Genomic DNA, 27,443 nt, shown 5'->3' with positions numbered 1-27,443 from the left:
TCTCGGGCCATGGCGCTTTATTGATGCACGGTCGCAAGCACAACACAGGCGGGTGTGCCCCCAGCTCAGAGCAGACAACAGGGCCAGGAGAGAGCAGAGGGCCACCCCCCCACAGCAACACAGTCAGCGGAGGGGGAAAAGGCCCCGGGGGCCCATGTCCTCTCCTCCATGCATCTCCCAGGGCCTCCAGACCTGCTTCATGCCATGGAGACAGCTGACCACACCACTCCCTGTGGCTACACAAGAGGCGACCAGCTGTCCCACCTGCGCCCTTACTGAGATATGGCCTTGTTGGCCTTCTGGCCCCTTCTGTACTTCACTACAGAAATCTGGATGTCACTGTGGGGGCTGGAGTCCTCTGCCTGACTTCACCTCCACCATCCTCCCAAACAGCTAGCTGCCTCCATCCACACCTCCACCCGCCATCCCCCACCCCCTTTGCTTGTCCCAGGGGTCCACCCTCACCACCTTTATGACCCGTACCAAAGTAGGAGATAGGCGAAAACGCTGGGAGGCCCAGGAAGACTTCTCCAAGAACTCCCCAGGGAAGGGGCTCTCCGCCAACAGGCTCGCGGTGGGGAGCAGACAGTGCCAGTGGGCGGGGCGTGAGGTGCGGTGGCAGGGAAGCCACAGTCCAGATCACACACAGGCACAGTGCAGAAACGGCGCCGCGGCAGAGAGAGCGAGCAAAGCGCACAGTCAGGCGGAGTGCCAGGGCTCTTCGGAAACCCTGCAACTATAGTTCCACACCGGGTCCCCTCAGGGCAGGAGGCGGCCCACTTCCGACTGAGAAGGGGTACCTCTGGGTCTCAGGGGTCTCTGTCCCCCTCCTCGACCCCAGTGGCTGCTACTGCAGACCTCAGTGCTCTGAGCAAGGGAGAAGGAGAAGATACGCTGGGGTATACAGCATCTCCAGACGAGAAAGGAAAAGTCCCAACAGCTCGGAGCCCCCAAAGCCAAGAGGAAAAAGAGGGCCCCTTTCTAGAGGGCAGGTGGAGAAGGGGGGATGAAGGACAGCTCTCCCCATGCAGGAAGAGGGTGCTGGGGGTCAAGGAGCAGCTGGTGGTCAGAGCGGTGCAGGAGACTATGTATAGAGAGGGAAAAGGGCCAGGCCTGGAGTCAGCAGCCCCCGGGACCCGCACAGAGGGGAGGGGTATTCTGTAATTGGCCCTGAGTGCGGTGGGCGGGGCTAAAGACGAGCGCCCGGCAGCTCTCTGCAGTGCCTCTGGGGGCGGGCAAGCAACACGTGGGCTCTGGCCCCGGGTGGCTGCTCAGCTACAGCCCCCAGGCTGTAAGTTTCCATGGGACGGAGGCTGGGAAGAAGCAAGAAACAGCAGGATTGAGGGAAACCAGGAACGGGGAAATCTCCGGAAATCTACCCTCCTTCCACCAACCTACGGAGGCTAAGAAGCGTTACCAAGTCCACCAGGGGGGTGAATAGGCCACGCCTACCAAGGGGACACCCTCTGTTACCTCTAACACCAAGGGGTGGGAAAGGGGGAGGCCGTGGCGTGGAGGGGGCGGGGGGCAGGGGAGAGAAAGCCAGCTCCCTGAACCTATGCCACCCATCGCCACCCTGCCTGTCATCTCTCCCTAGCCCCCCAGCTCCCCAGGAGTCCCTAGCGGCCCACACTGATGTTGCAGGTCTTGCAGCTGGGGTCCTTCTTGGCGTCAGCAGTGGATAGGCTCATGAGCTGGTGCCCGCTGATCTCCCCTAGGGTGCCCAGGGACAGGTCAACGGGCTCCGTATAGATGATCTCCAGGATGAGGTCCTGGGCGTGGCGGAAGATCAGCTCCCCATCCTCCACGCTGCAGGTCAGGAACTTGTTGCAGGCAATGTCCAGGAGGGGCAGGCGGTCACGGCAGAAGCGGTCCCCCAGGGAGCCCTTGGGGGCCAGCACCAGGATGGCATAGTGGTAAGCTGTGTACATACAGTAGAAGTCCGCAAAGTAGAGGTTGGTGCTGGGGTTAAAGAGGCGCTGGGCGGGGATCTGGAAGCGCCAGCGGCCGTAGGGGGAGTCCTGAGGAGGCTGGCCTGTGTTGAACTCTGTGTTGCAGCTGAAGAAGACGCCATGGAGCATGCCACTGGTTGGAGAGCCATGGCTGCCGCTGTTGTCCTTCAGGTAGGGCTGCAGCATGTTCCCGCAGTGGGTCCTACCCATCCCAGGGGAAAAATGCCAAAGGAAAGAGAAAATGCTGCTGGTTAGTTGGGTTGAGCCTTGGCTGCTATGTGTGGTTGAGAAAGGAGCCAGCACGGCTCCCAGCTTTCCCACCAGCTGCCGCCTCCGTCCATCGCAAATAGAACATTCCAGAATTTGAGATCGGGGAGAGCCCTGGAGATGGGCTGATGCAACCCACTCCTTCATAGAGGAAAGGTCTGAACCTACCACTCCCCAGGTTAAAACCCTTTGATGGAGCTTTCATGAAAAGCAAGGGCATCAAGATCTGGTCTTTCTGACCCCACCTCCCCCCATCCCCACTCCCACAAGTAACATCCTCCAGCCACACACAAACCCCGACTTTCCTGCCTCTGTGCCTTTGCAGTGAGTGCTCTTCCCTCTGCCTGGACTGCCTTTCCCACCTGTCTTCACCTGGCCCGGTAAACTCCTAATCATCCTTCCAGGCCCCGCACAGATGTCCCCTCCTCTCCAGAATCTTCCAGGAACATCAGGCACTTTTATTCCACAAAACTTTGACTGCCTACTGTGTGCAGACACTGAATTTTACCCAACAATCACACGTACTTCTTACATTTCGTCTGTCTGTACTGTCCCACTGATAGACTCTCAGATTTTCAAGAGGGGGACTCTGTCCTTTATTCATCTTTACATCCTGGCACATATGAGCACTTTCCCTCTCTTGCCTGCTTGCTGACAGAGGAGCTGGAACTGGGCCAGCGTGCTCACCATTCACCTTGCTGCCTCTCTTCTTTAGTACAAAAACCAAAGACCCCACTAGCTCCTTGCCACACCGGGGTAGGGTGGGAGCACCCCACCCCAGCTGAATGTACTGACAAAGACAGTAAGACTAGCAGGTTGCCCTAGCCCAGCCTTAGAAGGGCATAGACTTGGAGCAGTGTCAGCAGGCCTGGGGGGATGGGCAGCCCCAGACAGCTTCACCCTTGTCGCATCCTGGATGTTTCAGGTGACTGATGACTTACTGTCTCCCTGAGCCTCGGGCTCCCCATCTGTAGGCTGGGTGGGTTGTACCAGATCATCAATTGGATCACATATTTTTGGACGACAGAGCCCCTCTCATTCCCAAAGGATATTATACATAGGCAGTCGATAGGCAATGAAATTGAAGCTGCTTCAGTTGAACAACAGGTGTGGGGACCACCAAGCCTCCCCCTGACTTCCCCCACAACCCCTCATTACCCACCTAAAATGCCCTGCAACACCTCCCTGGAGCCTCCAGGCTCCACAGTACACAGCTTGAAAACTAAGACCATTCATGCACAGAATCCTCTCACCCTGTGCTCCCCTCACCACCTTCCCCTAGGACCCAGAGCCTGAACTGGAAAGACAGCTGACTCTTGGCATCAGAACCCAGTGAAAGGAACTGTCCCAAAGAAAGAGCAAACCCAAGATCTTGTTCACCCAGGCCAGATACCATGGTTTCCCCATAGCATCCCCAACCCGAGAGCCCTTTCCTTCCCTGGAGCCCAGTCCTCAGCAGCCAGCTGTCCCCACAGCAGCCAGCCTGGGGTAAGAGATCATAGGGTCTCCTTAGGAGGGGCTGGCAGTGACAAGGTAGGCATGACATGAGACAGCCAGGACCCTCCAGGCAAAAGAGAGGCAGGGTGGAAAGCAAGACCGGGGTCCTGCGGCGGCCACGCTGTACCTGGCATGTTGGAAGTACTCCTTGTGGTGGTTGCGGTAGAAGACAGAGAAGCGGAGCATGCGGCCTGCGATCTGCTCAGCCTTCTCCTGCAGCTGCGCCAGGTGCTCCTTGGCGTAATCTGCAAGAGTTCCAGCTGGTAAGCCCAGGGTCAGGATGGGTATCACAGCCTCGCCCCACCCCGACACTTGCCCACTGCACATGGAGTATGTCAGCCCACCCCTGTCCTCAGAGCAACAGGGGACACCAAATAGTCCCAGCAACTTGGACCACATAGGAGCAGGCCAGGGGCCCCAGCTGGGAACATGGACAACTGGATGCTGTTTGTCCTCATCACCTCTGCCCTCCCATTGCCAAAGGCTTAGGCTCGCTGAGTCCAAAAGGGGCAGGGGCTGCCCAGTTACAAAGTCATACCAGGGGGCCCAGGAGCCATGATCCCCAGCCATGTTCATGTGAAGAGGAGTCCTGGGGTCCAGGCAGAGCTGCTGCCAACCAAGACAGGGCCTTTGTACAGATTAGAAAAAGGTGCCCTTTCCTCCTTTGCAGATGCAGCCCTGGCCAGGGTGCTGGGTTTGGCAAAAAGAGTGGGGACTGGACCGCAGCCATCCCCAGCTCCCCACTGCGGGTGGGGCTCTGGAGTAAACCAAGAGGCTATCCCCGCAGGGAGCAAGAGCACCCCAGAGTGGGGCTTTACAGCCGAGCTAAGGAAAAGCACTGCTTGAAAGAGAATGGCAAGTCAAGGAGACTTAGGGCATGGGCCCTGGCAGAGGATGAAGCCAGCCGCCTCAGAAGCCTGGGGCTAGGAATATTCCCTGCCCTTTCCTTGTGACAGAGAGAGATCTGGAGCAGTTCTCACTGTGGACACCAAAAGAGTGGACTATTTGTGGGGCAGATCCCGGGTCATCCACGACCCGGTATGGATACATAAGCCTGGCGCTTATTCGTGCTGGAATTTGCCAACGAAATTCTGCTAAGAGGGTTTGCAGGACCTCTGAACAGGGGTCATGTTCCCTGGCTAAGTGGAGACTTGAGACGAGCAAATGGGATTATTATTATTATTATTATTATTCCTACTTGCTGACTGTCCATGACTGCCGATGATGGATAAACGAGGTGTGGTCTACGTATACAACGGCCTATTATTCTGTCTTAAAAAGGAAGGACATTCTGACACATGCTCAACACGGATGAACCAAACTTGAGGACAGGATGCTGAGTAAAATGACAGAGCCAACGCTCCAGTCCCAGAAGGACAAATGCTGCATGATTCCCCTCACAGGAGATACCAAGAATAGTCATAGCTTCGGAAGACACATAGTGAAATGGTGGTTGCCAGGGGCTGAAGTGAGGAGGGAAGGGGAGCTGTCATGTAGAGGGTCTAGGGAAGATGTTCTAGAGATTGGTCGCACAACCACTGTGAACGGACTTAACGCCACGGACCCACACACTTAACTGGTTGAAATGGGAGACTCTGTGTTATGTATATTTTATCACAATTCAAAACAGTATGTTTGCCCCGAGCCAGAGAAGAAGGACATCCCTGTATGGAAGTGGTTTTGCCAACATGACTAGGAGCCCTGACGTCGGCCTCCTGTGTCAGACCGCAGGCTTGTCCGGGGTCTGACGCCTGTGGGTCTCGTCCATGGGGGCCGCCCTGTCGGCCAAAGTCCTGTGCCCTCAGGAGGTGTTCATAAGCGGCTGCAGGGCTAAGGCACAGCCCCCTCCTGACCCTAACTAAGCCTGATGTGTCAAAGCAGCGGGAGAGCAGGGCCTCACCCCCGGTGCAGAACTCCACCGTCTCGCTCCAGCCAGATACCAGGTATTCCCCGTCACTCTGCTTCACTGCCGTCTGCACAGCCACGCTGTACTCCGTGCGGGGGCTCAGGAACCAGTGGCCTCTCACGGTCATGGGCAGTGGCACGGCCTTGGCCACAAGCTTGGTGGGGACATCCTGAGAAATGGGATGCAGAGAACCTAGAGTCAAAGAGGGGGTCACTCCCAACCTTGGTATTCCGCCAGGCCTCACGCTCCCCAGCCAGCCCCTAGGCTGCCTGAGGAGGGCCAAAATCTCCATGATTCAATGGTTCGGTGCCCTGGCCACCATTTTCCTGCGGAAGCAAGCAGTGGCCATTGGAAAGGCCATACAGATAACCTCCAGCTTCCACCCCTCCGTAATGCCCCCTGATGCCCATTCTCTTGGGAGCTAAGGAGAAAGGCCACGGGAGTGGAGGCCGAAAAGTTGAGGACGTTGAGACCTCCGTTTTCGAGGGAGACTTCGAGAGCTCTGCACACTGCAGTGCCGTCTCCACGGCAACAGCAAATGCTGAGAGCCAGGGAGGAAGGGAAAATATGCCTTATTCTTTGTGGGGGGGGAGGGTTAAGGGGGTGGTGTTGAACATTCACGTCACCGTGGCAACTGGCCTGCCAAAAGACACCCAGATAGGGAGAGCCAGTTCCAAAGAGAGAGAGGGTGAGTAACCCACATGATGCAGTCGTCGTGGGAACCAGCTCCTTCCCACCTCATTCTTCCCCCTTCCCCTCTGCCAATGTGAGAAGATGGGAGCCTTCCTCTCACCCACCCCCACACCGGCTTTAACCCAGGGAAAGGACACCCCAGCCAGCGGAGGACTCGGCCATGTTGCTCTCCTCAACCCAGCCACCAGTAGGCCAGAGGGCCGGGGCCCGAGAGGATCACAGCAGTCTAAGAGGGGTCAGTGAGGACCAAGCAAAGAGCCCCAGTCCTTCCATGGCCTGTGTCGCCCACACAGTCAACAACAAAGCTGCTTCCTGAGTCAGCGGCTTTGTCATTCCCTGAGACGCCAGCCCCAGGTGTGGTGTCTGTGGCCCCCCTCAGGTTTTCCCACCCCGTCTGAAGGCCCCGTCGTGAGGCCGATCATGGTGTTCCCGGTAGCTGGGCCCCAAGCCAGACACCATGTGAACATTACCTAACGGATGCCTCTCACAGGCCCGTGGGGGCTCACATTTATTCCGTTTTTACCAGTGAAGGGACTTGGGCTCAATGAGGCTAAATAACTTTCCTAAGTTTCCACACTGAAAAGAGCCTGGGTTTGAACCAGACCTGTCTGACTCACGACGATCACCACACAGCACTCCATTACCCTGCCTCCTTCAAGGAGGGGTATGAGCGAGAGGCCTTCTGGGCACCCTCTACTCACCCGGTGCTTGAACTTGTTGGAGTTCTTGTTCTCCTTCTTGTTAAGGTCAATGAAGTAATGGGTGACCCTCTCCAGGTCACTGTTCTCCATGGCCCAGGAGATGCGGAAGGAGTCACAGGTGATGTTGTTGACCTCGATGCTGTGGGGCGTGGACAGCAGCTCCATGCTCCCCTCTGGCTTGGCTCCTGTGGGGACTGAGGGGAGAGGAAGAATTAGCCCGTTCCTCCCCACCAGAGTTTTCTGGAATGTCTCATTCCCAACATGCTTTGCAAACTGGAACCTTGGGAATCCATTGACTGCACCCGCCTCATCACATCAGATGGGAAGAGTGCATGGGAAGATAGAGGAGTAGGACCAAGGGTGGGATGGGGTGTCCCCCCTGGGGGGGCTCTTGGCTCTCCTCAGAGGGGTCTGCGGAGCAGACGGCACCTGACAGGTGGCCAAGGCAGTGGGAATGCTGCAAACGCCGACAGGACAGATTCGCAGCAGATGGAGCAGAGGGGGGGGCCCTCAGCCAGCAGGCGTGAAAAGAGAAGGGAGTGGGGGTGGAGAGAACTGTATGAGGCGGTGTAGGAGAGACAGGAAGCACCCACTGAGGAGACCAGCGTGAGGGTTGAGGTGGGCAGAGGGCCCCAGTAGCCAAGAGGCCAAGGGTGCCAGGCCGCTTGGGCTCAGACCTCCCTCCTCCCTCAGGGTGACTCAGGGAGGGTTGCCAAGATGCAAGGCTGGGAGTCCAAGCGCCACGGAGATGCACATGGATATACTGTGGCGGGAGGGGCCAGCACAGGCCATAGCTCTTCTTCCGCCCCCAACTTTTCAACTGTCACTCTTTCCTCTCAGCTGATCCTCTGTTGCTCGACTCGTTTGAATAATTCGTTTTACTTTTGCCATCCACAACAGGTCGATCTGTGGTGATAATTGCCCAAACATCATCTCAAGCAAGCCTCACCATAGGTAAGTACTATTATTATCCCCATTTTACAGATGGGTTCACTGAGGTTGGGGGGATTCCGAGATGCTAGAGGTCATGCAGCTAGGAAGTGATTTGAACTCACATTTGACTCCAGAGCCCAGACTCTTAGTCATTGAGCAAAGGTTGTGTCCCCTTATGTGTGTGGGTGTGTGTGTGTATGTGAGTGTGTGTGCAAGATATGTGTGTGATGTGCATGGCATATGTATATGGGTCGGTGCACATGGATTTACTGTTATTTTTCTTCTTCTGTCTTTTCCTTTTGAGTAACTACATTTTCTCTTTGCTTCCACCCGGGCTGCTGTTTCAGGGATCAGAGGACCATACCACTGGCGCTCACCTGTGCTTTAGCTAGCAAGAGCTAACGCTGGCCTTGACTGTGACCTGGCTCATGAGCTCTGGGGTAACAGGATGGGAAGGGAGAGGGGCAGGGAGAGGGGCGGGACTGTCTCTGGGACAAGAACATGAATGTGGGTTGGACTTGCTCCCGGCGATTTGCTTAGTGCCCAGTGGAGCTCGTGCCTTCCTGGTTCCTTCTGAAGCCCCATCCCAGCACACCTCAGGTTTCTGGAATGTTGTTTCCTTTTCTCCCCCTTCTGCTTCTTCTCCTCTTTTTCCCCAGGTGCTAAGGGTGAGGGTACCTCGTGCCTTCAAAAGCAGGTACTTCTATTTATAGCTTCCAGAAGATCCAACCCACACTTGCCTGTCAGTTAAAGCCTGTTGTGGAGCCTGGTGGGCTAAATTCATCCGTGGGCGCCTGAGTGGCAGGCACAGAGGGAAGGATATGGGTGATGGCTTTTACCTGTTCCAGGATGCCCCCTGAGCCTGAGTTTGATCTTGGGTTCCTACCCTAAGCCTACCTGTCATGAAGTTCAGCCACACGTCGGTGGCTTGTGTGCAGGGAGTCCTGTGATAAACAAGCACGGGGGTGCTACCAGGTCCATCTCAAAATAAAGCAGGATAGGATTGTGAAACAACTGTGCAATAAACCAGTTTATAATTCATGGGGACAGATGTGGAGACGGGGATTTGGTATGCTCTGGGCTTCCAGTGAGGAGCTTCCCAGGGAGACACACGTATGCACACAGACACACAGATACACACACACACACACCCCAACACAGACACACTCCTACCCTACAGAGGGCCTGAGTGACCACCTCCCATCCACAGCAGATTCAGTCTCTGCCTACCGGACAGGTGGGCACCTATTCCTGCCTCAGTACTCCTCTCCTCAGACTCTCCCCCAGAGAGAGGAGCAGCCATTTTTGGGGGGGGGGGTGCAGACTCCAGGAGCTGGCTCATCGTTTCCTTTCTACAGTTCTAGCAGCACTGAGATTACTCCCGCTGTGCTAGCCTGGGAGAGTGGTCGTGAGTGACACTTGGGAGAACAGCAAAGCCAGGGTGGACCGAGGGTGGGTGTGAGCCCCAGTTCTCCAAGTCCAGGTGCCTGGGGAACGTCAGGGTGTGAGGGACAGGTTGAGACAGCACCTGAGAAACACCCACGCTGCCAAGACAAGCATTTACACACCCACACACAGGCAGGCCCATGAGTGCACACACATACACGCACGCACACACATGCGCCAAATGTGCCCACCCACACCTGCCACACAAGGGCTGCTCACACCTCCTCAGAAAGCCTCGCTCCCACGCACTCACCTATGCACTCAGGTGCCTCCACCACCTTCCACAGTCTAAGAATGTCCCCCAGTTTTCCCTGTCATGCCTCCACCCAGACCCACACATGTTGAAGTCCACAGGCTCACACACGCACATATGCATGCACACCTAGTCGCAAGCCATATTTGGGAAAAAAAAAGAAAGCCACGGGCGCCAATAGGCACCTGTGCTTCCTCCACACAAGGCACTCAACTCACATGCCGGCTTGCACACACACATACACTCTCACACACGTGTCCACCCCCACCCAGATCCCGGTAGCTTCTCTCAAATCTCCTTCAGGCTCAGAGAGCCAGACTTTGAAAATCTGGTTTGTCCCTAGCCACACTCTGCCAGCCCCGATCCTCCACATGCCAACAGGTTTGCACAGCTACGTGGGTCTGCGCACAGACAGTGGCTTCTGCCTACACTCTCCACCTACCTACCCCTTTCTGCTCCGGAGTTGCCCGTCCCCACATAGAAACCCTTTAGTTACATGCAATCCCTCCCTCACCATGTCCTCCCACACACATGACAAGGATATGTCCACTCCATAAATATACCTCCTCACACTGCCCCCACCCCCGGAACCCAGAGGCTACTCAGAGAAGTAAGCCCCCACACACATAGCTCACGTGTACAAGAAACATATGTCCCTAAACAGGCCCCCCAGCGGCGGAAGCCCACACGAGAGCAGAAGTGCGTGCATACAGAACTATCTACGCAAGCAAACCTCCAGTCTCCTCGCAAGCATGCCTACGTGCTATACACACCAACAGCCCTTGCCCATGCCCTTCCAGAAAGGCCCCCCACCGGCCGGGGGGACATTGACCCCCTCCCCGCTGTCCCCTTTGGCATAGCTGACTGCAGCAGAATGGTCACGGGGTGACTGACTGTGGTGCCCCAGGGGACTGGATCCAGCTGTTAATCCCTTTGCCAAGGCCCTGGGGGACAGGGGACAAGGTCGTTGGCCCTGGCGACCTAGGTGGGCATCGTGGACGGTGGCAGGCCCCTGTTGCCCCCAGCTCCTAGCCCCTTGCCACCTGAGTCGCTCTCAGAATTGACAGAGGGATGTTCTGGGGAGGACGCGCACTCACCTGGCTCCACCGGGCTCTGCGGAGGAAGACCTGGAAGGGAGGGAAGGGAGAGACCTCTGTATGGATGTGCTCTCCCCAGGGAGAGGGGCAGCGGCAATGCCTGGGTCACAGGCAGTGGCGCTCGCTTGCTCCTCTCGCTCCTCTCGCTCCTCTCGAGGCTGCCAAAGAGGCTTCTTCCATGCCCCGCAGGCAGCTCCCGCCTGGCTCTGCAGCACACGCACGGCTGCTGCCCCCAGAGAGGCGATGTTCCCAGCCGAGTGCAAGGAGAGGCAAGAGCGAAATCAAAGCAGCGTGGAGGAGAGAGAGAGAGAGAGAGGCAGAGAAGGCGAGAAAGAACGAGAGAGCCAGACCGAATCTGGCTCCACCAATGGGATCAGTGGCTGCCCAGCGTCAGGTGACAATAAGCAAGCTTGGTCCCCGCTCCCTGGACTGGTGGGAGGGGAAAGGGCAGAGGGTCTCTCAGGAAGCTCCGCTAATGTCCTCAGACACAGCGGCGGTGGCTGCCACTTTTCCCTGTTCTTGCAGGACAAGCTGCCCTCAGAAGTCTCTCCAACACACCTCGACTTGGAAATCTCTCACTTGAATGCAGCCCCCAAACTTTAGGATGCTGGGAGAGGGGTGGGGCTGAGCCCGGAGGCTTTGGAGTCCCCAGACAAGGATTCTGAGTCGGGGAAGGGAAGGGGAGCTGTTGATGGGAAAGGGTCCAGATGTGGTATGGGGGTTCGGTCTTCAGTCTGGATTCTCTCCTCGGGGACTCTGGCTGACCCATGGCTCCATTTTCTTACCAAAGCTATCACAAGATGTTAGACCCGCTGACGATCCTCAATCATCTAGGGAGAGTCCTCTGGCTGCTCAGTTGTCCCCAGGGAAAGGAAAGAGAAAGAGAGAGAGAGAGAGAGGTTGTGGGGCAGAGAAGGGTGTGCAGAGGCAAGAAAGTGGGGGTGGGAAGAACACACAGAGATCTTGGAGTGTTCTCATCCCAACCATCTGGGCTTGGGAGAATACTATCAGCTTTCTTATTGACAGGAGGCTTTTCTACCACCACATGAAAACCCCAGGGATGCCGCTGTGAAGAGCACTCAAGGAAATTTGAATCAAACAACCAACAGTGACAAAGTATGCACAGTGTGGAAAAGCACGGACTTTATAGTCAGATATGGTTAAAATTCCTGTTCTATCATTTTCTAGCTGGGTGATCTTGGACAAGTTCCTCAACCTCTCAGAGCTTTAATTTCTTCATCTGCTGAGTGAGATAATAAATACTAAAAGAGAAATTGTGTAAATCACTCAGCTGTGGGGCTGGTACACAAGAAGGGCCCAGTGACCCATCAGAACTATTGCCATCATTATTACTCGTGTCTGCCTGCAAGGAGCCCACGGTCTTTGTTGAGGGCGGGGGGAGGTGGACATAGAGAATAAGAAATATACAACTAAATTGCAGGGTACAGATAGGGATTCAGAGAAGGAGGAGTCAAAACCAGCTTGAGTCCAGGCAGAGCACAGCCAAGAGGGGACCGTGGAAGCAGAAGCATGGTGGGGGGTGGGGGGTGGGGAGGGCTTGGGGCAGGAGTCAAGGACAGACCTCTCAGCTCCTGCCTGAGGGCTCAGTATGCCATAGAAGGCATGAACTGAGTGCAAGGGACACTCACCGAGAGGGACTTGGGGGCTGCGGACATTAGCAGGAAGCAAAGTTTAGAGGAGGTGACAGTGGACATAATGTGAAAATTTTACAGAGAGCAAGGACAAGCAGACGCCAATTCTTCCCTGGGTGGGTGTGGAGAACCCAAGCAAGTCTGGTCAGATCCTGAACCACAGAATGCAGTGTGGTGCAGTACACTGAGACAGGATTAAGCACTGCCTCAGCCAATTTACCTAGGTCCCGCCCCTCGCACACCTACATTGAAATGTCGCAATTCTGAAGGGGTGCAAAACGTAATCTCCTGGTTACGGCCAGCGCCGGACATCTGGACCCAAACCTAGCCCCACAACTACCTTGAGGGGTAGTGTGAGGAAAAGTCAGGTTCTCTGTGACTCGGTTTCCCTGCTTAAGAGGAAGACGTGTCCTAGCACACCTCTGCCTCCCACCTTCCCAGGATGGCATGCGGAGGGCGCATGAGATCATGTGTCCCACGGGTGAACAGTAGCCATCTGTATGCACTTCTATGGAACAGTGTGATAGCCTCCGGGGAAGCCACAGACCCCTTCAGGGCTTTTGCTGCTTCCTGTCTCTGAGGACTTCTCCTTAGATCACATGAGAGAACACATGGTAAGGAGAAAGCTTCACAACCCAAATAGAACTAACTCTGTATGAAACCAGACAACCGCCAAGATACCCTTCTGCTGCATTTTTATTTTTAATAGCTTTTTATTACACAAGGAATCCATGATCACTATAAAAAGATGAGAAATTTTGATTCTAAAATTGAATGGAGAATTAAAATCATTCATTTCCCCCACCATTCAGATACATATTTTAATAACAAAAATAGAAAGCGTAAATATTGTTTTGTAACCTGCCTTTTTCACTTACTGATACCTTTTCTGTTCATGACATAGTCTTTATACAGTATTGTTTTAAATTGCTGAGTATGTTCTGTTGTCAGATCACACACCAATCCCCTACGCTACTATGATTATTTTACATTTTCTCCATTCTAAACAACACTGCAAGGGACGTTTTTACAGCAAAAACTGCCACACCTTAATTATATCTCCAATAAAATATTCAAAGGTATAGACCTTATTTGGATACTTAAACCATTAAAAAAAGAAAACCGTGGGTGCCTGGGTGGCTCAGTGGGTTAAGTCTCTGCCTTTGGCTCAGGTCATGATCCCAGGGTCCTGAGATCAAGTCCCGTGTCGGGCTCTCTGCTCATCAGGGAGCCTGCTTCCCACCCCCCTTCTCTCTCTGCCTGGCTTTCTGCCTGCTTGTGATCTCTGTCAAATAAATAAATAAAATCTTAAAAAAAAAAAAAGAAAGAAAACCCTGTGTGACAGTGGGGCAATTTGAATATTAAGGGGGTATTTGATAGTATTTAAGAATGATACTCTGATAAAGATACTTTATGGTTATTTTTAAAAAGAATATCCTGGGGCATCTGGGTGGCTCAGTTGGTTGGGCGACTTCCTTTGGCTCCGGTCATGATCCTGGAGTCCCAGGATCAAATCCCTCATTGGGGCCCCTTGCTTGGCAGGGAGTCTGCATCTCCTTCTGACCCTCCTTGCTCTCATGCTTTCTCTCTCTCTCTCTCAAATAAATAAATTAAAATTAAAAAAAATAAAATAAAAAATAAAAAGAATATCCTTCAGAGATGCATACTATAATATTTATGAGTGAGTGACATGGTATCCGTGACTATTTAAAAATAATCTGGAAAAAATAAAATAATCTGGAGGGGCATGAGATGGACAGATGAAACAAGATTAGCATGGGTAGATAATTCTTGAAGCTGGGTACTTGGAGATCCAATAAGCTATCCTCTGCACTTTTGTGCATGCTTGGAAGTTTCCATATTTAATATTATATCCAGGGTATGATTACAATAATAACAAAAACTATTTTATTATTATTGTTAATTTTATTATTTTATTCTTAAGCACCAAGACCCTAGGCATGGGATTCTCACCACAGCCCTGAGAGGTGGACCTTTCAAGCTTATCTTAGTAGGGTTGGTGGTGGGAAATGAGACTCAGCCCATAAGATGTAAAACTTGATTCTAATTCAAGTCTGAGTACAAGGGCTGGATTCTTCATGATTGAAGGACATAGAGCAAATATAGAGTGTGAGGCAATAGAGAGAAGCTGTAAGCAAAAAAGACCTACAGTCTTAATATTGTTTGTAAATTTTATAGACTCAAGATGTTTACGTGTATTTCCCCATGGTTGAGCTAAGTGTAAGGATCTCAAGAGCCAATGAATGCAGACACATCCAGACAGCTCATAAAAACCACTTTGTTCATTTACAATGTGTTGGCAGTGACAGGAAAGTGCAGTGACTGTGTGTAAGAACGTATGGATTTCTTGGTGCTTATTTGCTTTATCATTTTGAAATTATATTAGACCTCTTCCAACTCTCACTCCATTGAACTTTTCAAGTGTTTCTAGCTGTCTTTTACTTAAATATTTAACAATTTTAAGGCGGGAAAAATGCTGAATTATATTTAAGCACCCTGAAAAGCTATGAAGAGACACTAATGAAATACTGGAAGGGCAAAGAGAAACTTCAAGGCACAAAGCCCAAGAACAATGAAGAAAGAATCACCAGCTTTGTGAGAAGTGGAGGGACCAATAGGATGAATCCACAAGACTGGCATAGTCACTGAGCTGTACCTGAAGGGGAAGAGCACAACATAGAAGGCATGGAATACCACTGGGCACTTCATAGCAAGATCTCAGGGACAAGACTTCAATGCTGAGGATCCAGAAACTGCCATCATGCCTCAAAGCCTTCCCTCCACTCGCTCAGCATTTACTTTACTTAGTACACATAAGCAACTGGCACGTAAAGAACCTACAGAGAAGACATACAGACGTGCAATGCAAGGTTGGCTTTTACCTCAGCCATGCTAAACTTCAATCACTTGTATAATCCACCTGGAAACAATCTACCCTTTTTATTTCTCTAATACACATCCAGATTCGCTACTTGGTCTCAACGCAGCCTGGAATTCATTTGTTCATTCAACAAAAATTTATTGGGTGCTGACTCTGTGTCAGGTATTGTTTCAGGCAGTGAGGATACTGCAGGGGAGGAGGAAAAGAAGTCCCTACTCCTACGGGGCTTACTTTCTGGTGGGAAGAAGATGGAGAGGCAAATAAACTATGGTGTCTACTAGGTCATGGCGCTGTAGAGAAAAAGAAGTCAGTAAATAGGGATAGGGAATGTCATGGGGGAGGTTACAAGTTTTAATACCATCAGAGAAGGCCTTCTTGAAAACGTGACTTTGGGATTAAAAAAAAAAAACTGGTTGAGGAGGGGAGGAGAGCCATGCAGAATTCCATGGCGGGCAGGGTGTTCCTGGGTGGCTCAGTGGGTTCAAACCTCTGCCTTTGGCTCAGGACATGATCCCAGGGTCCTGGGATTTGGCGCATTGGGCTCTCTGCTCAGCAGGGAGTCTGCTCCCCCCCCACCCTCTCTGCCTGCCTCTCTGCCTACTTGTGATCTCTGTCAAATAAATAAATAAAATTAAAAAAAAAAAAAAGAATTCCATGGAGGAAGGGCATTCCAGGTAGCTGGTGCAGAGGCTCTGAAAGGGAGCATCCCGGATTGACCCTTGCAGTATCCTTGATGCTGCAAGGAACCTGTGCCGCTGGAGCAGAGTGAGTGACAGGCATGTGGTAGGAGTTAAGGACAGAGAGACAGTGGGTAGATAGGTAGGTAGACAGATTATGTAGGGCTCTGTAGACCAGTCTAAACTCTCTGATCTTTACTCTGAAATGGGAAGCCTCTAGGAAGTCAAGAGCAGAGACGTGACCTGATGTGAAATATGTTAGTTATGTTATGTTGCAACTAAACTGATGGGACCCAGGTGGAAGCAGGGAGGCCAGTTAGGAGACTATTAAAATAATCACAGACATATATATATATATATATATGGTGGTCAGACCCAGGATGGCATGTCAGTAAATGTGGTGAGAAGTGGTAAGATTCTGGATATATCTGGAAAAGCTGATGCACTGGATGCATCACATGAGAGAAAGACAGGAGTGAAGAATAACTGCAAAAGTTTGACTTGAGGGGTGCCTGGGTGGCTGTCATTAAGCGTCCGCCTTCGGCTCAGGTCATGATCCCAGGGTCCTGGGGTCGAGTCCCACATCGGGCTCTGTGCTCGCCAGGAAGCCTGGTTCTCCCTCTTCCACACCCCCTGCTTGTGATCCCCCTCTTGCTGTCAAATAAATAAATAAAATCTTAATTTTTTTTTTTTAACTTGAGCAGCCTGAGGGATGCCATGTACTGAGATGGGGAACATTTCAAAGCAGTTTGAGGAGGGAGATCAAAAGTTTGGATGTGGACATAGGTTTGAGATGTCTTGTAGACATCCAAGTGGAAGGGGCGGATAGGTGGAAATACACATCTGGTGTTCAGAGAGGTCCATATTGAGATAGGCGCCGAGGATTATCAGCATTCAGCACAGGGTTTGAAGCCAAGAAACTGAACAGGGCCAAAGGAGTAAGTATAAAGAAAAAAGGGAAGAGTTCTGAGGACTGAATCCAAGGGCTCTCCAAAGTGTTAAGGTCAAGGAGACGAGGAGGAACCAACAAATAATGGCCTGCAAAATGATGCAAACAAATCAGGAGAAATTACTCAGAGAGAACATGTAATGGCTTGAGCTTGGATAGCATTTTCATACCACACATTCCTTTTCTTCTACTGATACATATTCAAAACAGTTCCTTATTCATTTAGTATTCCCAATGCCCAACAAGAGTTCATAGAAACAGTTTTTTTACAGAATCTTTTTACATCTTCTGAATTCTGCTTTTGGAACCAACAACAGCAACAACTAATTGTATTTGCTCTTAAGAGTTTATTAATTTCATTAATCAATGAGACAACAATGAGATGATCACCTTTACTATGAATATGTAGAAATAAACTGTTATTAATGACAATTAAGATCTGCTAGAGTCACAGATGTGATGACATGGGGTTCAGCTAGTAAGGATTTACCAGTTTCTTTTGAGGTGAGATGAAAGAATATAGCCTTTGGAAGAAAATAGAGAGGGAGATGTTAGAGCAAGGAAAGGAAGAAAAGAGAATAGTGTGGGGCATCTAGGTGGCTCAGTCGGGTAAGCCTCTGACTCTTGATTTCAGGTCAGGTCATGATCTCAGGGTCATGAGATTTAGCCCTGTGCCGAGCCTGCAGCTCTGCCCTTAGCAAGGAGTCTGCTGGACGTTCTCTCTCTCCCTCCCTCACCTCACCTCCTCAACCCAACGTGGGTGCACATTGTCTCTCCCTCTCTAGAAAAAGAAGAAGAAGTAGAAGTAGAGGAAGAAAAAGATGGAAGAAAGAATGGTGCCAAAGGTATATTAGCCTAATTAGAGGGAACACAGGAGAATGTTCTTAATGGGAAATTATAGTAATTGTTGTTAGGAAGCAAGCCCCAAAATGTTAAAGATGGAAGTCTTGATTTAAGTCTTCTCTCCTCTTGTCCTGTTGGGGTGAAAAATTTTGCAGAAATCCAATCAGCATTGCAGGAAGGAAACTGGTTTCCTGGTTAACAGGAAACTGGTTAAAGACATTATGGTGCAAGACAGCAATGTAGAGTACTATTTAGCCATTAAAAATGATAATTTAAAAGAATATTCAGTAACTCAAAGATATTTATAGTTTATTGTTAGGAGAAACAAAAGCAGATTATTGAACCTTGCGTAAAGCATCTCAATTTTTAAAAACTACATGCCTAGGAAAATAACTTCAAGCATGTAATGGATGACTTTCATTTGCTTCTGGGTGTTTGTTAAATTTCTCCAAATTTTCTATAATGAATAGGTATCTTTGTAAAAAACAAAACCGTCTCATATATGTTCATAGGGGCTTTATTCATAATGGAGCCAAAAACTGGAAACAACCCAGATGTCCTTCAAAGAACAAATGATTAAACAAACCATGGATACTTAGTAATAAAAAGGTATGAACTAGTGATACATTCAACAATTTGGATAATCTCAAGGGAATTATGCTGAGTGAAAAAAGCCATCCCAAGAAGTCAAATATTGTATGATTCCATTTTTGAATGAGTTCCACTTCTGAAATAACAAAAGTATGAAAGTGAAGAACAGATTAGTGGTTGCCAGGGGTGGGCGGAAAGAGGGAGGTATGGCTATAAAAAGACAACTAAAAGAAATCTTTGCATTGATGGAAATGTTTCATATTTCTAATGTATCAATGTCAATATTCTGGTTGAACACTGAATATAGTACAATATTGTACAATATTGTACTATAGTGTACAATATTGTACTATAGTTTTAGGATATGTTTCTACTGGAAAAAAATTGAGATCTCTGTATTATTTCTTAAAACCACATGTGCATCTGGGGCACCTGGGAGACAGTCTGTTAAGCATCTGACTCCTGGTTTCCGCTCAGATCATGATCTCAGGATCATGAGATAAAGCCCAGCGTGGGGGTCAGTGTGCTCAGCTCAGCGTGGAGTCTGCTTGATATTTTTCTCTCCCCCCTCTCCCTGCACATTCCTGCTCTCCCTCTCTTTCTCGCTCTAAAATTAAAAAAAAAAAAAAAGCCTTGCATGTGATCTATTTTCTCAAAAATTTTACTTAAAAAATAAAGTACATCTTCTCTTGGCCAGTTATCACAAGTCTGAAAAGTTGTCCTAGGGATATAATCCAAAGAAGAAAAAACCTTTAATGCACCAGATGTTCACTACAGCGTTATTTACAGCAGCAGTGGGGGAAAACAATCTAAGTGTCCAAATAGGAAAATAGGCAAATCATGACATAGACCCAAGAATTACTCATTAGATGCAGCAACAGAGAAATGTTATTTCAAAAGGGAGGATTCAAAATTGTGGTACAATATGACAGCTCAACAAGGGGATTGCAATATATTACAAAAGTTTTAATAGTAGTATTCTATGTGGAATTGTAGCAGAAATGTTTTCATCCCCTCAAACTCTCGGCAATGTTACGTGGTTTTTACATGGTTTGGGATTAGGGAGAACAGTAAAGGCATTTTTTATGTTAAATTACAAATGTCGCAGCCACCATGAAAGTTCTTTAAATTCATCCCTCCCAAAGGAGCAAACTTCGTTTTTCGGGTTCAGGGCTTGGAACGTGGGTGCACGCAAAGGTAAGTAGTCAGGAGCTGAGGGCGAGTGCCCCACCGCTGCGCCCACAGCCCCACCCCAGGATCCCACCAGCAGCCCAAGGGAAGGACCACCAAGCGAGGGCGAGGCCACAGCCCAGACAGAGTACAGTGACCACTCCAAGGTCATCATCGAGCCCACAGACGCAGCTCGGCTGGGCCTAGGCCTACTCAACTCTGACTCCGGGTCTCGCCTTCGCCCCGTCCCGAGCCGAGCCGCGCCGCGCCGCGCCGAGCCGAGCCGCGACCCCACTGCTCCAAGAGGTTCCGCCACGGCGAATCCCTCTGCTGGGTCGTAGCAGCCGCTACAGCCCCCGGACTCGGAGCTGGGCGCCTCTGCCCCTTGGCTCGGGCCAAGACCCCCGAGCGCTGCACCACAGCGTAACCTAGACCAGACCCCTCTTCCTTTTTCGCCCTCTCAACCCAGCTTTTCCCGACTCCGGGAAGAACCGGGAAGAGAAGGCGGAGGGGAGCGAGGCGCCGCCGGATAAATACTGTGGCCCGGCTCCGCCCACCGACCTCACTTCCGCCCCGCGGCAAGATGGCGGCGCTCGGGCCCTGCCACGCAGACTTCCGCCGGGCGCAGAGACCTCGGGCGTTCTGCGGGCCGCGAAGGAGGTGAAGTCGGGACGCGCGTGGTGTGGAGCCACATCCCGGGTACGCAGGGGTGCGTCTCTGCCTCGTGCCTGGCCTGGGGCCTGGGCTGAGCGCGAGCCAAGGGCTCTGACTGGGTGGTCCGGGGAGTCTTGCCACGTGGAAAGGAGGGACGCACTGACTGGGAGGGCGAGAGGCCACGTGGGTGGGGTTCCGCCCAGGGTCCGTGTATCCGCCCCCTCGAGTGACTTTGTTGCCCCTTTCCTTCCTTTCTCCCAGGCAAAATGTCGCAAGGAAACGCTGCGGGCGAGCCGAGTGCTCCGGGAGGTCCCCGCCCCCTCCTCTCTGGGGGACGGGGGCTTATCGGGCGGCGACCGGCGCCTCCACTCACTCCAGGTCGCCTTCCCTCCATCCGCTCCAGGGACCTCACCCTTGGAGGAGTCAAGAAGGTACCCCGATGGCACCTTTCTAAAGAAACCCTGCTACCTTGAATTCCGGGACCCTGGGGTTCAGCTGATGTTCACGTAGGGCCTACCGTGTGCCAGGCTTGGAATTGGGCCTAACGAAACTCGCCCCCAGACTTCTGCTGACACATTCTAGGGAGTTGGCCGACCTTCAGGTCCAGATACTGGGTGCGGGATGCTGACCTGGTTCTCAGAGATGGCTGAAGGGCAGAGAATCCTAATTATTTCCCAAGCAACTTGAGCAGGGCTTATTTACCTTTTTTTTTTTTTTTTAAATGTGTTTTGGACACTTTTAAGAAACCCATGAAGGCCAGCAGGCAATGAATCCTAGGCAGGACATTGGAGGCTCTGTGTCCTTTTCTGTTGTGTTTATGATTGTAGATGTAAGTATAGCCCTAAAATTTATCCCAACCCCAAGGGTGGGCGCTGTAATAGAAGCATAAAGCAGCCAGTTTTCAAAGACTTGTTTGCCTTTGGAAATGCTGGTGGCAGTCTGGGAGTGCTGGTTGACTGACTTCCTAATTGAACCTTGCTGCTAGTGCTCTTCCCTGAGATACCTTATGGTTTCTATAGCAATTTGATGACCGGAAGTGAGATTAGACAAATAGGTTTTCAAAGTGTTCAGGGCTCTCCTTGGAGAGAGCAGAGCTGAGGCTGCTACCTTGAATAGGTTTTGGTGCCCTGTTCTGTAAGCCCACAGCTATCCAGACAGGGTGTTTGTCCCTCTTACGTACACGTCTGTCTCTTTAAATCATTGACAACCATGGGGAAGGTAGAATGACCTTTGAGAATGTTCATTTTTCTCTCTACTTTGGGATCAGAACTTACCAAATCAGTGACTCCCGTATTTTATTTCAGAAAACCTTCACCCCAAATATCATCAGTCGGAAAATCAAGGAAGAGTAAGTAGCTGGGCCTTCTAAAAACTTTCGCCTTATTGCTCTGATTTTGGGTCTTCTGGGAAATAATTATCTAAATTTGTGTATTAATTTTTTTCACTAGTGATTTTTGGACCCTGGTTTCCAGGTGATTCTAATGTGCAAGTTCAAAAAAATACTGATGGCCTGGAAGTCCGTCTCTAGAAATAGTGGATTTTACTTTTATGCAATGAAACAGAATGATTATCTTTTACAGCTAGAGTTGAGAGGCACTAGTTTAGACAAAAAAATGGGTCAGGTTTTCACTTACGTTCTTTTGTATTACAACCTTCTTGCTCTCAGGCAGTACTAAAAAGTCCACATTTTGGGGCAGTCTATAATTCAGTTTTTGAGTTGTAGTTCTAATGCATATTCTTAAGCAAGAAGGTAAAATGTAAAGCAAACTGAAGGGACACTGCCCCATCAAGGAAATAGAAAAGGTGCTAGACTTAGGGTCTAATTCTGCTTCTTCTGCTACAGCTCATTAATTCTCCACTCAGGTGGAGTAGAGTCGTGTGGTAGAGTAAGACCAGTTCTCTGAGGTAGAGTGAGTGAGTGGTTTCCCTAACTCCATTCTGTTTTCCAGGCCCAAGGAAGAAGTAACCATCAAGAAGGAGAAGCGTGACAGGGATAGAGACCGACAGCGAGAAGGGCATGGACGGGGCCGGGGCCGTCCAGAAGTGATCCAGTCCCATTCCATCTTTGAGCAGGGTCCAGCTGAAATGATGAAGAAAAAGGGTACAGAGCTTCTGGGGTTCCGGGAGGAAGGAATCAGTGGATTTCAGTCCAGACTGCCCAAGAGAAGGGCAAGGGCAGTATAAGTCCCCTGCTTCCAGTTCAGTTTTCCTTGCTGTTGGCCTCTTCCGTACCTCTGGTGAACTGAATGATTTCCCACAGGGAACTGGGATAAGACAGTGGATGTGTCAGACATGGGACCTTCTCATATCATCAACATCAAAAAAGAAAAGAGGGAGACAGATGAAGAAACGAAACAGATCCTGCGCATGCTGGAGAAGGATGATGTAGGTACCACTCGGCCAGGAGGAATGGGCTTCTGGGGAACCGGGCTTGGGGGAATAAGAGCTCTCTGATATCCTGGAAGCCTGTGAACAGCAAGAATCTTCAGTCAGAAGAGGCTGTGGTGGTCTTTAGTCCAGGTATGTGTGCATGCTAGCCAGACCATGTGACCTCCTGACTCTTCCCTGGTAGTTCATCGATGACCCTGGTCTGAGGAATGACACTCGAAACATGCCTGTGCAGCTGCCGCTGGCCCACTCAGGGTGGCTTTTTAAGGAAGAGAATGAAGAGCCAGATGTTAAACCTTGGCTGGCTGGCCCCAAGGAAGAGGACATGGAGGTGGATGTACCTGTTGTGAAAGGTACTCTGTGTACATTAATGTTTCCTCTCCTTCCCTGTGGCTGCCCCCCAGGACTCCACTCCCAGAATGAGCCTCCCAGATTCATAAGCAGGTCCTCTCCCATTCTGGCTATAAAATACATGACCTGAACAGGGACATTGAATTCTCACTCTCAGAAGGTTCATGCTGACATGGATCTGTGGGCCTAGCCTCAGATGCTCCTTTTTAAATAAGCCACACAACTGCTGGATCTTTCTTCATAACTAGTGATTCCCTCCCACTTCGTGGCTGAGTGACAGTGAAGCAGAGGGGGATGAAGGGAAGAGTACAATGAGATGGCCACTTCATAACCCTTCCATTTGTGTTACCTTGGGCAGTGAAAGAGGAGCCCCGAGATGAGGAGGAGGAGGCCAAGATCAAGGCTCCCCCCAGGACAGCCAGAAAGACCCCGGGCCTCCCAAAGGACGTATCTGTGGCAGAGCTGCTCAGGGAGCTGAGCCTCACCCAGGAAGAAGAGCTGCTATTCCTTCAGCTACCAGACACGCTCCCTGGCCAGCCGCCTACTCAGGACATCAAGCCTATCAAGACAGAGGTGCAGAGCGAGGATGGCCAGATGGTGGTTATAAAGCAGGAGAAAGACCGGGTATGCACAGGAGTGAGCTCTGTGAAAATGCCAGGGGCACCAGGAAGGGAAACAGTGAGCTCTTGGGGAAGCAGAGGTGTACCACCAAAGCCAAAATGTTGTTCTCTCTACCCACAAGGGACTTGGGGCTTTGTATTTCAACCCCTATCATGTCTGTGTTTACTTTTTTTTTTTTTTAAAGATTTTATTTATGGGACGCCTGGGTGGCTCAGTTGGTTAAGCAGCTGCCTTCGGCTCAGGTCATGATCCCAGCGTCCTGGGATCAAGTCCCACATCAGGCTCCTTGTTCCGCAGGGAGCCTGCTTCTCCCTCTGCCTGCCATTCTGTCTGCCTGTGCTCGCTCTCCCTCTCTCTGACAAATAAATAAAATCTTAAAAAAAAAAAAAAGATTTTATTTATTTATTTGACAGAGATCACAAGTAGGCAGAGAGGCAGGCAGAGAGAGAGAAGGAAGCAGGCTCCCCGTGGAGCAGAGAGCCCGATGTGGGGCTCGATCCCAGGACCCCGGGATCATGACCTGAGCCAAAGGCAGAGGCTTGACCCACTGGGCCAACCAGGCACCCCGCATGTTTATTTTTTATAATGAAATATTTTGAACATACGTGGATGAGAGAACATAAATGCTCATGTACCATCCCTCCACCGGAGCAGTTACCAGTATTTTGTCCATTTGTTGATCTGTTTGCTTTGCGTTTTGTCATTCAGCCAATGGCAGGGAGCCCTGGGGAAAGGTCCTCTGGAGGAGCTCATTCTAACCTCTGCTGCTGATGCTTTCCTTTGGAAAAGGTGTCATTCATAGAGGATGGAGGAAACAGCTCCTTACCCTGTTTCCGTCTTCTGATTCTCTCCGCAGGAAGCCAGGCTGGCAGAGAATGTGTGTACCCTGGCTGACCTGACAGAGGGTCAGGTTGGCAAGCTGCTCATCCGCAAGTCAGGAAAGGTGCAGCTCCTCCTGGGCAAGGTGACTCTAGACGTGACAATGGGAACCACCTGTTCCTTTCTGCAGGTGAGAGCCCGTAAGGGTAGTAGTAGGGGCTCCTTAAGAGGTAAGGAGTGTTGAGGGGTCCACCAAGAGAGAAGCATTCTCGGGGTTATCGCATGAAAATCAGGACTGAGTAACAGGCCGTGTAGCTTCGGTTCTCATCGCTGTCTCTGTTGATTGACAGGAGCTTGTGTCCGTGGGCCTTGGAGACAGTCGGACTGGTGAGATGACGGTCCTGGGACACATAAAGCACAAACTTGTATGTTCCCCCGATTTTGAGTCCCTCTTGGATCACAAACACCGGTAAAATGAGCAGATGGAGGATGATGGTGACTGTGCCCACGGCTGCTGCCTGCTCCAGACGTTTTGTTCTCAAATCTGTGCGACCCAGAAGGGGCCTGTTGAGCCCACCCACTCCAGCCTTTGGCAGCCATTGTCCCAGTTTCCCCCACAGAGCCCACGTGGCTCCCTCCCACAGCAGCTGTGAATGGCACAGTGGCCTTCCCACAGCATGGATCCTGCACATCCTCACTGCTGGGGGACTTGTCTCTTCTATTTATTTTTATATTTATGTCTTATCTCTTCGAGTGACTGTACCCTCCCCAGGTAGAGAGGGGAAGGTCTGTGGGAAAGTCCATGCTCCTCCTTTTGCTGACTGGCTTGTTCTCAGGGTAGGAAGCGTAAGGACTGTTGCTGCTTTTGCTCCCTTCTCTTTTTTCCAAGAAGCATTGTTGGAGAGAGAGAGAGCAGAGAATTTTTGACTCTGGGACTCAGTGCTTAATCCCAGCTCCATCAGTTACTAGCTGTGCGACCTTGGACAAACTACCTAACCTCTCTGAGCCTCATATTCCTTATGGGACAAAAATGAGGATAATACCTACCTCACAGGGTTGGTGTGAGGATGAAGTGGAATGCTGTAGGTGAAAACTCCTTGCACAAGGCCAGATAAACACAGTGGGCACTCAATAAATGTTAGTTTCCCTTCCCTTTGCCTGAGTCTGTTTTCAAACAAAATAGAGATTCCAGGAATCTCTCAGAAGACGTGTCTAGAGCTGCTCTCTCCCTGCCTCCTGACTGCACGTGCCATTCCCCTGGGCCCAGAAGCTCTGAAGATACAGGTTCAGGCAGCTCTGCCCATTTTCTCTTGAACACTCTTAGCTAAGTGCCTCCTGTTCAGTGCGGTGAGGTGCTAGCTGCAGGTTCTACTGGAGGTGAATTCAGAGACTCCTTCCAGCACCCTACATTTGCCTTTGGGAGACATTGGCGGGGCAGGGGTTGCCAGGACTCATCCCCCACCCCCAAGCCCTGCAATGACTAGCGGTATTCTTGGCTTCCATTTAAATATTTCCCAACAGAACCCTGTGAGCACTCAGAATTAGAAGCACTCTCAAATACTGCTAAAAAACAACCTTGGGAAGACAACGATTAGGGATTTATTGCATAGTGGCTTCTTTGATGCTTGACAGATGGCCTCCCACTTCAAAAGCTTTGAATTCGAGAGGTGCCCCTGTCCCTCCTGTCCTGCCATCACCAGGTCTGCATCACAATCCCTGTTGGCCTTTAAGTTAATGGGTCTGTGACCTTGTTCTTTTTACCAAATCATCATGTTCTTGATCCTTCCAGTGTGCCATTCATGGAGGAGCAGCTTCTCCCTCATCCCCTGTCCACGGGACTGGGGTTTTTTTCCTACTTCGATGGTGGGAGACATCTTAAAGGTTAGAGAAAGCTGCCTGTAGCAGTGTCTGGTCATTAGACATGTGACTGATGTCATAGCTTCCTTTGCTGTGAGCTTAGCCAGCCACCTCTGGAACAGCGATGGACCACACAGGCTCAAGAAGACTGCCTCCTCCTGACTTGGAGATTTAAGATGGGTATGTCTTCCTTTAGCCTCACCTTTCTGTCCCATGGAGTCTGATTTTTGTTCATGACGACTGTGGTTTGCCTGTGTTGAGCCCCTCAAACTGCCTAGCCAGCAGCTGTGAGGGGAATTGAACATTGCCCCTCCTGTAGTTAAGAGCTTACGTGCGCTCTATCTGTCGGATTGTTCTGGTCCCTTGTAAGGGACAGAAGGCTTCTGTGGAGATATGAACCATGGAAGTTCTGTTTGGTTGAAGGCTGAGCTTTGTTCTCTGGCTCAGGTGCTTTCTTCTTTTAGAGAGGTGATAACCTGCCACTGGGCCTCTGTTGCAGTCCTGTTTCTCTTCTGTTTCTTCAGTTCAGAAACACTGTTTCTGTTTTTCTGGGCTAGTTCAAAGGCCCTGCCTTGTTAACCCTTGGTATTTTGCCATCTTCAGCTCTCCCTGGAAGGCTTGAGGAAGAGCATGTACCACTTTCCCTTTCTCCATTTCAGGTATCTTGGGAATTGACTGTTAATGACTCTGCATCAGAGTCCCAGGACCTGTCTCAGTATCCCCGATACACAGAATGGATGTCATCAGTGAAAGTGTGGGAAAAAGTTGAAACAAGTCTGCTTTCTTGACCAGGCCTCTGAAGCATACGTTCCTACCAGCATATAAACGCAAATAACAGGAGGAAAAATCCTAAAGTCCAAATTCATATGTGTGAGTGCAAATGTATGCAAATTTATTACTACCTGCATCTGTGTGTAGGCATTTTGTTACGATTCTAAACAAGAGAACTGTAGACGTGTCCATTTTTTAACTGTGTGAGTAGAGTGACACTGTGGGCTCTAAAGCCAGGCTTGGATTTGAATCCAACTCTACCAGTAATTTTGGGGAGAATTACTTAGCCTCCCTAAGTTCAGTTTTATTTGTTTTCTATAAACAGGAGGTAATAGTAGTCGCTTAATAGGGTTGTTTTTAAATTAAAGTGAACAGGGGTGCCTGGGTGGCTCTGGGTTAAGCCTCTGCCTTTGGCTCAGGTTACGATCTCAGCGTCCTAGGATCGAGCCCCGC

The 27,443-nt window shown here is 50.7% G+C and overlaps 2 protein-coding genes across 2 annotated transcripts; one reads left to right on the top strand and one right to left on the bottom strand.

The window, feature by feature from the left end:
* PHYHIP (phytanoyl-CoA 2-hydroxylase interacting protein) lies at positions 1 to 11,076 on the bottom strand. The gene is made up of 5 exons (XM_082727855.1): positions 10,746 to 11,076; positions 7,017 to 7,210; positions 5,617 to 5,791; positions 3,844 to 3,961; positions 1 to 2,154 (listed from the first exon to the last, which is right to left on the bottom strand). Exons 2-5 carry the CDS (start codon positions 7,179 to 7,181, stop codon positions 1,620 to 1,622), a joined length of 993 nt encoding a protein of 330 aa, XP_082583981.1. The 5' UTR covers positions 7,182 to 7,210; positions 10,746 to 11,076; the 3' UTR covers positions 1 to 1,619.
* Positions 11,077 to 19,836: 8,760 nt separating this feature from the next.
* POLR3D (RNA polymerase III subunit D) lies at positions 19,837 to 25,513 on the top strand. Its single transcript, XM_082729298.1, has 9 exons — positions 19,837 to 20,228; positions 20,445 to 20,614; positions 21,488 to 21,531; positions 22,133 to 22,284; positions 22,444 to 22,568; positions 22,756 to 22,924; positions 23,281 to 23,546; positions 24,400 to 24,552; positions 24,713 to 25,513. The coding sequence occupies exons 2-9, from the start codon at positions 20,450 to 20,452 to the stop codon at positions 24,833 to 24,835; spliced, it is 1,197 nt and encodes a 398-aa protein (XP_082585424.1). The 5' UTR covers positions 19,837 to 20,228; positions 20,445 to 20,449; the 3' UTR covers positions 24,836 to 25,513.
* The last annotated feature ends 1,930 nt before the right edge of the window (positions 25,514 to 27,443 follow it).

Source organism: Mustela nivalis (genome assembly GCF_964662115.1).
Source record: "Mustela nivalis genome assembly, chromosome: 4".
Taxonomy (NCBI): domain Eukaryota; kingdom Metazoa; phylum Chordata; class Mammalia; order Carnivora; family Mustelidae; genus Mustela; species Mustela nivalis.
The sequence above is the reverse complement of the archived record's forward strand: the minus strand, read 5'-3'. Positions and strand labels throughout refer to the sequence as shown.

Coding starts and splice junctions, on each gene's coding strand:
- PHYHIP (XM_082727855.1), bottom strand. CDS start 7,181: ATGGAGCTGCTGTCCACGCCCCACAGCATCGAGGTCAACAACATCACC. Junction 5,792..7,016: donor CCAACAAGTTCAAGCACCGG/GTGAGTAGAGGG, acceptor CCCATTTCTCAG/GATGTCCCCACCAAGCTTGT. Junction 3,962..5,616: donor GGTGGAGTTCTGCACCGGGG/GTGAGGCCCTGC, acceptor GAACTCTTGCAG/ATTACGCCAAGGAGCACCTG.
- POLR3D (XM_082729298.1), top strand. CDS start 20,450: ATGTCGCAAGGAAACGCTGCGGGCGAGCCGAGTGCTCCGGGAGGTCCC. Junction 20,615..21,487: donor CCCTTGGAGGAGTCAAGAAG/GTACCCCGATGG, acceptor ATTTTATTTCAG/AAAACCTTCACCCCAAATAT. Junction 22,285..22,443: donor TGAAATGATGAAGAAAAAGG/GTACAGAGCTTC, acceptor GATTTCCCACAG/GGAACTGGGATAAGACAGTG.